General features: G+C 46.7%; 1 protein-coding gene across 1 annotated transcript; it reads right to left on the bottom strand.

The window, feature by feature from the left end:
* Positions 1-300: 300 nt before the first annotated feature.
* On the bottom strand, positions 301-8,344 carry LOC132834182 (SKI family transcriptional corepressor 1 homolog-B-like). Its single transcript, XM_060852846.1, has 8 exons — positions 6,599-8,344; positions 5,178-5,268; positions 4,463-4,567; positions 3,826-3,897; positions 2,352-2,426; positions 1,775-1,849; positions 1,096-1,161; positions 301-398 (listed from the first exon to the last, which is right to left on the bottom strand). Exons 1-8 carry the CDS (start codon positions 8,336-8,338, stop codon positions 301-303), a joined length of 2,322 nt encoding a protein of 773 aa, XP_060708829.1. The 5' UTR covers positions 8,339-8,344.
* Between the last annotated feature and the right edge of the window lie 1,614 nt (positions 8,345-9,958).

Raw genomic sequence — 9,958 nt, 5'->3', positions numbered from 1 at the left:
TTATTTCTTATCAACAATATTTTTAAATAAGTGGACATTAATTCAGACAGGTAGGTCTGTAACAGTGACCCTGAGGTCATCTATTCACTTTTCATATACAAAATTTCGTGCTCCTTAGTCCTTGCATTTATATTCACAATCTCCGTGCTGGCACACGGGCCCCTCCTGGTTGTTAGTGGTTTGGCTTCCCCTATGTACGGGTTTGCGCCTCTTGTTAAAAACCTTTTATCTTAAATTATTATTTACAGTCCTAAGGATCATTTAGAGCGTCACTTTGTGTTGTGTAAACGGGCTGGTGTGTCACTGCGGGAGCAGCGGGGGTTTGAAGGAACAGTTGCCAGTGCAATGTCGAGGGGTCAGCATCTTACACGAGAAATGGTGGAGAGCGTCGTGTGCTTCTGGGTGCAGAGAGTTGGGAATGGAACAGAGGGATGATTAAAAGATTGAAAATCTGATTCTGCAATATCGTTCTCATCGGCATTGACTCGACTAATCAATATTTATCATGTTATTAAATGTTATTTTAAAACCACGAATATTATAGAGCAGCAGCCGTTGGACCCAGCCCATCTGTGCCCACTTCTTGAAGAACTCTCCAATTAGTCCCACTCCTTAACCTTTCCCCAGGCTCTGCTCTCCTGTTCAACTGTTTGTCAAAATCCCCTTTGAAAGTTATTATTAGATCAGCTTCCATTACCATTTAGCTAGCGCACTCCAGATCACAAGTCGATACGATAAAACATATTCTCTTGATCTCACCCACCAAAAAAAGGTTATAATGATTAAATTCTGTCTTCCTTTCTTTTCAATAATTTCCCACCTAAAACTGATCAGCTCTTAGCCTTCATTCTGTATTCTATCTGCTTTTTACCATATTCGTCTTTTATTTAACTCGTTTCTTTTCTCATCTGGTTCCTTTGCATTATCCATTCTTTCCTTTAATATCGCTTTTTCCCCCTCAATTCTTTCTCCCAGCTCCTCATTCTCTAGTCCACCTGAGACCCTTTTCCGCTCGGCTAAGAATTGTGCTCTGGTCTATTGTCACCTCCTTGTATATGGACGGTGTCATTCAGAACATGGCGATGAAATCATTACCTTTCAGCTTTTGTTGGATGGCGTAACGCGCTTTTCTCTCTTGATCCAGCTCATTGCAGAGCGTGTCTGTCAAAAGCAAATGAGGCCATCACTGAGAAAAGCAGCAGAGAGACGCTTGGAAAAAAAACCTAAGAGAACTTCAGCAAGTCTCAATTTAAATAAAACAGCTTGTATGCATTTCCCTGCTCTCTCTCTCTCTCTCTCTGTGTATGTGTATGTCTGTCTCACTCGTCTACCGTGCAAACTCGAATCAGTTCTAGGTGAACAGCGAAATATCACAGAAAAATCCAAGGTATGGCCAAAGAGGTGGATTATGCTGGAAGGCAAGCTGAAAACCAGTTGAAAATTAAACCAAAGTTAGGCACTACTTCACAGGTAATTTTACGCCTCGATTTTTAATTTAGACACCATGAAAATTGCATTGGAAGAAAAATTCAATCATTTATTTGTAATGATGCCTTCCAGCCGTTTGTACATAGGATTCACATGCAGAGGCTAATCAGCCTGTACTGAAAGGCAAGGGCACGTTCGACGGTAACACATGAAAAGGTCAGTGCTATTACAATTGGAATTATTGAAAAATAATTTAACTATAAATGGTCTTAATGCACTCAATGAAATGCTTACTGGAGACTGTTCAGTTCATTCCTATAAACACCGACACGTGATTGCATTTTACCTCTAACGATTTGGAGTTGCTGAACCATTTCCTCTCTGTAGGCCAATTCCCTCTTCATTTGATCCTGAAAACTGTCTGTAGAAAAGTAGGGCAGATTTCAAGTGAATATTTATCGACACACTTTTTTGTTCCAGCTAGAATAGATTTATTTCAAAAGATTCACTCCCCTTGTCTATTGGGTTTAATCCCAATTAATGAATATTATCTCTTCCCGCTCATGTAGTTGCAACTATCACCAATTCCCTCCTTTCTCACCCAAATACTGTCCTAATTTTTGGTCTCTGTATAAACTTAATAGAACTATAGAAAGTACTGAGGTTGGAACTGTATTTGTAGTCTGATTGCGTTTAGGTCACTTTCTCTGCAAGCATGTGGTTATTAAAGACATTATTACCCACAACTGTTTTCTACAGAACAAGGAATTTGTTAGGAAGCTGAAATAATAAGGGGTCTATCCATAACGGTTTGGGGAGGGGTATAGACTCCTGATACCACTATCTGAAGCAAACAGTTGACGTTCATGTATCATGATGTACCCCCTTCACCACCACTGCCCCACCATGAGAGTGTGACATACCTTTTAGACTCTGAAATTCCCGTTCTAACTTCTTCCTGAGCTCCATCTGTTCCAAAAGTAGTTTTTGTAACTCTTCTGAAATATGAATAGAGAGTGTGGGCTCTTAACTTGCTTCCAGATTTATATAGAAATCTGCATTCAGCTTTATATAGGAACTTACTATAAGGATTTATAAAGAAACCTACTGTAAGGGTTTATATAGAAACCTACTCCCAAATTTATACAGAGACCTGCTGTAAGGTTGTGTGAGTGGCCATTGCATGTGCCATTAAAAGGAAAAGTGTTTTTCAGTCTGGTACACAAGATTGAGAGGACAGCCGAATATTTATCAGTATTCATTCAGAATGAAGTTTCACTTCAGGTGAGCGCTTTCAACGCGCTATACCTAGCCATGAAGCTTAAAACAATACTCTTGTGTTTGACCAGTCACACTACCTGCTGGTATTTTCACGAACCGCCTTACTGATTGACCAGTGCCAACATCTCACCATTCCCTGTAACCTCAGGTCTACTGCAGCTGTCCTTCACGGTGAGCGCCCCACACCCGTCACTATCGTTTGCCAACTATTACAAAAGCGACAACAACTCTCAATCCATCCAGGCTGTGCACAGCCGCATTAATGATGCTTAATTACATTTCAGGCCGCTTGAACCACAAACTCGAGAGAGATGGAACAAAAATGTGGCAGCAGCGACTTGCAAACCCGAACACCAGTGTGAATTGACAAGTGACCGGGTCAGGTCGTTTACCCTTCATTGCAATCACCAGGAGAAAGTGAGGACCGCAGATGCTGGAGTACCAGAGATGAAAAATGTGGTGCTGGAAAAACACAGCAGGTCAGGCAGCATCCGAGGAGCAGGAGAATCGACATTTCGGGCATAAGCCCTTCTTCAGGAATGCGATTGCAATCACCAGGTTAACATGGTTTATGTGTCATTCACTAGTTATCAACGGAAGTACCTGCCCCTCACTCAACTCTTACAATAATTGGAAAATCAATCGCCGTCAGAGAAAAATGTTAAAAACTCACTGAGGATTTGAGATTGTGACTCTCGTGAAGATGAGCCAGGGGTACATTAATCATTTCACATTTACATGAAAAATAAAATATACTGTCAAACTAAATGTAACTCGATAAATTGAACAAATCTGTATACCCAGTCTCGTCACTTGATTCATTCTATATCGGCCCCAGGAGGGGTTTAACCCAATACTTTAAAGTCGACCTTTCCTTAAACTCAAATCCCAACTTCAAAGGTCAGTTACATTTGAAATAGTTCGACAGAAAAGGGTAAAGGAGAGAAATAGTTCACAACAATAAACGCGCTTTAAAAAAAATCCTGATTTTCAATAATTGACATTTTGTCGCAGCAAATGTGACTTTTTCGATGAGTGTAAATTAATGGAAGGTCAAGGTACCATCTACCCGAGCTTTCGGATTCTCTAATATTTGTAGAAAGTCAGAATGCAGACCTTTCCCCATGTTCTCAATGTCTTTTTCGACCAGTTGGGTTCTTGGGGTTTCCAGTCTAATGCCATCTTCGCCTGAACATAAACACAGACAAGCCTGGTCAGGTCCAACCAGCAGACAGAACTGCTCATTCCGACATTGCCTCAGAGCCTTGCTGTGTAAGAGTTTCTGGGAATGTTTCAGTGGTGACAACGGGATGCTGTGTGTGGTTGGAGAGGTTAAGCTTGCGAGGTAGGTGAATGTGGATCAGTTTACAGCCTTGAACAAGGCTAGACACCTCTAAAGAATTTGAAAACTAAAACGACCCAAATCAAGAAAATAAACAGCACCAATATCCCCCTCTCCTACACCTTGCCAGTTTCCAAAAATTCGTAAATAATTTGCCTGCATACGGGACATTGCAGTGAATATGCAGATTATGTCAAGTATGGCTGATATATTCAGTGTCGCTGTGTACTCGATGTGCACTATAAGAGTTGACTTGCTCGCCAATGTTAATATCTTGATAATTTTTTTACACTTTTGAAACAAGTAAATATAAACGTTTGTTTAAAAATGGAAACACCTAACTTGCTCTGACTTGAGACAACTTTTGTCCTTTCTTTAATGATTGTGGATCCCCAAACAGAAAGTGCTCACCCCGCTCAGAATTTGCTGAGGTCTCTTGGGAAACACCGCCTTGCTGCTGATAGGATTTTCTCGGCTCGGGGTCCTCCGCTGTGCTCTGGGTCTCCTGGTCTTGCTCTTGGAAACACAACAAACCGAGGTTCAGTCTGAGAAACCGACTTCACTAGCTAATTACAGCCCCTGCTAACCGCTAGGCCAGAGGAGCAGCCGCTGTGGATGCCTATAGTTAGCAGGTAACAACTCTCCGCAATTAGGATAACATTGCCTGCAGCACCGCGCTGTCTTAGTTATTCAATATTAACCACAACAAATAATTTAAAATGTCGATTGTTTCATTCAGTCGATAGCAAATAAAAATCTGACAGAACAGAATGAGGCCATTCGTCCTATCGGGTCTGTACCAGCTCTCTCAGCTAACCCAATTTAGTCCGACTTCACTGATCCACCTCCACAGCCCTGCAAAGACTCTCTCTTTAAGCAGGTATCCACCTCCCCTTTGAAAGTTCCTAGTCAATGGCCACTTTCCGGATGTGACCAGCCTTCAACCCGAAAACGCCCAGAATTAGCTCCGACCCAAGAAATTACGCCCCCGCCTTATTTTCTTTATGTCTTGTTGTCTTACATCGGTTTATGGATGACTAACTTCAAATTAGAGTTCAGGAAAGTTTAACCTTTCTGTTGAGGGTTGGGGTGGGGAATGGGTAACTGAGAGGGGGGTGCGGTTTACCAGCTGCAGTCTCTGTGTAAATGGGCGCTGGAGTCGCGCTGCAAGCATTTTTCACACTGTTCAAGTGACCCTCCCGATCGTGTGGAAACACCTGCAAACAGAGGAAGAAATAAGCGAGATGTAGTCACGGTTTCCTGCAAAGACGCAATCCCTTAAAGTGAGCCTCCCCATTCCACGCGAATGTCTCTCATTAAACAGGAGAAACCCCCGGGTTGTTTCCATCTCTTTGAACATAAAGCATTGCTCTCCACCCCCCCACCCCCCCCCCCCCCCGATAAAACTCCTTGAGATTTAAAATCGGTCTTCTCCAAACCTCGAAGTGGTACAGATCTCTGTTTCTGTGCATTTGCTCTACTAAATGCAATTACGGATACTTGAAATGAAATGATTGAGATGAAATTGCGCTGGGTACAACACGCTTCTCGACTCCATACAGCTCCCGTCTAATTTCACAGCATCAAATAGATTCTGATAATTTGCTTAATTACTTTTATTTAAATGTGGCTGGATGCTAATTTTCAGGTGTCATTGTAGATACGCCATGTGCCAGCATCCTCTTTGGCGTTTCTTTTTGAGGCGGCCTCAGCTTAAAATTGCTAAAATATTCCACACATAGCGTTTCATTTTTGCCATCCCCTTCTGCAGATTGGCCAGACTGAGCAAAGCATCCATGACACCTGGTGCAAACTTTCTCAGTGGCAGGGACAGGAGGGGTATTTTTGTTTATGGGGGGAGGTGTGGGGGGGGGAAGGTGTGAGGGAGGGAGGTGATGGGAGGGAGGGAGTGGGGGTGATGGACGGAGGGGGTGAGGGGGTGAGGGGGTTGGGGTGTGGGGGTGGGAGGGAATGGGGGTGTGGGGGTGGGAGGGAATGGGGGTGTGATGCAAGAAGGGAGTGGGGGTCTGAGGGAGGGAGTGGGGTGTGAGGGAGGGAGGAGTTGGGGTGTGAGGGAGGGAATAGGGGTGTGAGGGAGGGAGTGAGGGTCTGAGGGAGGGAGTGGGGTGTGAGAGAGGGAGGAGTTGGGGGTGTGAGGGAAGGAGTGGGGGTGTGAAGGTGTGAGTGGGGGTGTGAAGGAGGGAGGGAGTGGGGAGTGAGGGAGGGAACAGGGGTGAGGGAGGGACAGAGTGGGGGGAAGGCGTTTGGGGGGTTTAAGGAAGGTGGCAGTGGGGGTGTGAGGGAGGGAGGCGTGAGGGAGGGAGGGGGGTGTGAGGGAGGGACGGAGTGGAGGGAGGGCGTTTGGGGGTTTAAGAAAGGAGGCAGTGGGGGTGTGAGGGAGGGAGGCGTGAGGGAGGGAGGGGGTGTGAGGGAGGGACTAAGTGGGAGGTGAGGAAGGGAGGGAGTAGGGTGTGAGGGAGGGACGGAGTGAGGGTGAGGATGTGAGGGAGGGACGTGGGGAGGGTGAGTGGTGAAGGTACACGTTACCTCGTGGCCTTTCTGCTCCCCAGAAGCCTCGCCCTCTCTGACTTTCTCTGAGCCTTGGACACCAAAAGGGCTTCCTCGGCTCTCCCTGGTGGAGATGTCCTGTGTGGGTTCAGGGGGAGCAGGCACCTCTCTGTCTGGGACTAGCTCAGTCTCTGGCACGGTGTCCACCAGCGGCGGAGAGGCCTCATCCTCGGGACATCTATTGGACTCGACATCGACCTCAGGCTCTTCCCCCTCGCTGTCCACCTCGGGAGAGACGGACCTGTAACTGGAGCTGTCACTCATGAAGTCCGGTGACCCATAGCCGGGCCGGGCTCCGTTATAAACCTCCCGGTTCCCGTAAAGCTTGGCGATGCTCTCCGCGTCCTTCACCACCGGCCGGAACGCCGAGATGTAGTTGAGTTTCCGGGGCGTGAGGGAGATGCCTTCGACCGAGCGAGCCTCGTCCCCGGAGCGGGGGTCCTCCTCATTCCGGGAGTGGGTGCTGGAGCACCTCTCACTGTCCGCCAGGCTGTCCTTGGGAGTGTTACTGCTGCGGTCACTCTGCTCGGACACGTCCATCTCGTTCTGCCGCCCATTGGGGGTCTCGGACACCTTGGGCTGGCTCTGTGGGTAAGGGGGCACGGGCAGGGCGCCAGCGGCCGGCCAGAACATGGGGAAAGACGGGTAGACCGTGTCCTTGGCGCTGGACCAGAACATACTGGGCAGCCCCCCCTGAGTCTTGTCCCCCACCACGTTGGCGTCGTCCTTTTTCTGACAGAGCCCGAAGGTGGGGAAGCCGTACGGGTGCGGGAAGATGGGCGGCGGCATCTTCTGCAGCATGCCGAAACCTTTGCTGGGCACCGGGATGACCGGGTAACTCCGGACATTGTTGGGCAGGTTCATGCCTCGCCCCTCGTCCTCGCACCTCAGCGCCTTGTGGGGGATGTCCGAGCCCCGGGGGGGCAGCGAGCTGGCCCCGGGAGCTTTCAGGGAGGCCGAGGAGCCGGAGCCGTGGTTCGGGAGGGTCCTCTTGCGGCTGCCTCCATTGAACATCGCCTTAACATCCTCCCAAGCGTGGGCCAGGTATTCGGAGGGAATCTTGTCTGAAAGTTTGAGGTGTCTCCGCCAAGAGTTGAAGTTTGCGGCGTCGGGCTGTGTGTATTTAGTGTCCGGGACTCTGTGAGAATGGAAGATGAATTTATTTGGGGAAAAGTACATATTACAATAGCTGCACTTGATGCACTTGGCCCTAGAGCTGTTGTACCTGGCAGGGATGAAGTTACCACGACAGCCCCATGCGCACTCGTGAGACACATCAAAGGCAAAGTTCTCGGGCAGTTTCGGGGGCGTGTGCTCGCCCAGGAAAGACTTACAGAGCCTCTCCGCCTCTCTTTTGGTGATCATGCCGCATCTCCGGGACGAGATGGGCATCGCCCCGGCTCGGCGCAGGATCTCCAGCTGGACTGGGGTGCACTGGACACAGGTGATACCCAAGGCCACTCTGCGGTTGTGGATCTCGTTGTAGCTGTAGTTTTTCAGCAGGGTGTTGGAGATCTGGGCCAGGCACAGCCTCTCCTGCCCGTCAATCACCAAGGAGACGATGGGCAGCCCGTACAGAACGGCTTCCCCGATGGTATTGGTTTTCAGGTTGCTGGAGGCCGTCTGGTCTCTCTGGCTGTAAGGTTGCAGTTCCTGTTTGGAGGTCGGTGTAGAAGCGGCGTCGTTTATTACTCCCAGCTGAGTAGAAATCTTCTCCATGCCGGAGCTCCTGTCGAGAAACCAGCAGAAAACAACAATTCTATATCAAATATATATTCTTTTTTTTCCCCAAAGCAGAAATGCAAAATGACTCGTCATTTTATACAACCCGGTTAAACGGGAAATTGCGCTAAATCATTTGGAAACGATAATTACAACAATTCATCATCCTCTGGGGTAATTGAGAGAAATATTTCCGATCTAAAATAACGAGATTCCCCACTTATAAATATCTCCAACGCCCCAGCCTCGGGAATAAATATCTATTTTATTAAAAATTTATGTCCCAATCAGAATTTTCGAATGCATTGTTTCTTTTCCCAATTAACGGGGAGGGATAATTCCTAAATTTTCAACGTTTTCACAACGAGACAATATTATTTGGTGGAAATTTTCGGAGGAATTTCAGAGATTTGGACTCAGGTACAAGTTACTCCTTCTGCCAGGAAGATCGGCTTCCAGATTAAAAGTGGAACATGGTAATATTTTTTTCAGGGGAACAGTTGAAATCGTTGCTGAAACTGGCGCCACACTGGGTTTAATATCCCAGTATAATTTTTTTTAAAAAATCAGTGTCAGAGTTCCTTTCCAAAACCTGGAGTTTTGACCAACACAGCGACTAGGGGCTGTCATTTCAGAATCTTCATTTAGTTTATTGTTAATTCCTACCTGCTCTGCGTCACTTCGGTTTCAAGATGAAGCTCAGTGTTGATTATTCTGTGATGCAGAGAAAAGAAACGCGATTTTCAGCCGAACAGACAATCGCAATGTCTCGACCCAAGGCTCTATTTTTTTTTAAACGCGCTTTTAATAAACTTAGCTCGCTCCCGCCGCCCGGTAATCCTTGGGAGGTCTCATCCCGCTGCACGGTATTTAATCCAAAACCGAGAGACGGTCAAGATAAGCAACGGCGTTTAAGTACTCCAGCGATTTTACACTAACGATGGGATACGGTCAATTAGTATTTACATCACACCGTTAGCGCGGATCAGAGAAATGAATGGGGATAAATCAGAACTACTTCCTACAATATAGATCACCACTGCTGCCTGTAAAACATTTTTGACTAAAGACTTGAAAAAACGTACGGAAAAAGGCCTAAAACCCTTTGCTGTTCTAAAAGGATTAAATTGAAAGACATAGTAACTTTAAATGTGACACGGTAGAATCGTAAAACGGGTTTGCCTGGCGGATCGCAGAATTAAGTGCAATTAAACTGAATACACCAAGAACTATATAACTTGAAGACAGAATGGGACAGTCATCAAACGCGTGTACTCACACTCACACATTCATACACTCACTTTCACACATACACCTTTACACTCACGATAACACACGCATGAGCCCATTCACAGTCACAGACAGATTTACACTCACAACAACACACAAATTTACACCCACTTACACACACACACACACCTTTGCACTCACAATAACACAATCACATCCAGCGAGAAATAGAGAAAATGAACTTTACCCTCTATGTCTGTTCAATCTGACACGATCGTGCGTTCCAGTTTTCAGAAAATAAAAGTTGTTGCGGGGGAGACATGAGGAGGGAAGATGTCGGAGTCACGGCTCCTGCTCCCCGTTATCCTGCTGGAGGCTGGAGGGAGG

Source organism: Hemiscyllium ocellatum, chromosome 39, assembly GCF_020745735.1.
Source record: "Hemiscyllium ocellatum isolate sHemOce1 chromosome 39, sHemOce1.pat.X.cur, whole genome shotgun sequence".
Lineage (NCBI taxonomy): Eukaryota > Metazoa > Chordata > Chondrichthyes > Orectolobiformes > Hemiscylliidae > Hemiscyllium > Hemiscyllium ocellatum.
This window is presented reverse-complemented; position numbering and strand designations above follow the sequence as displayed.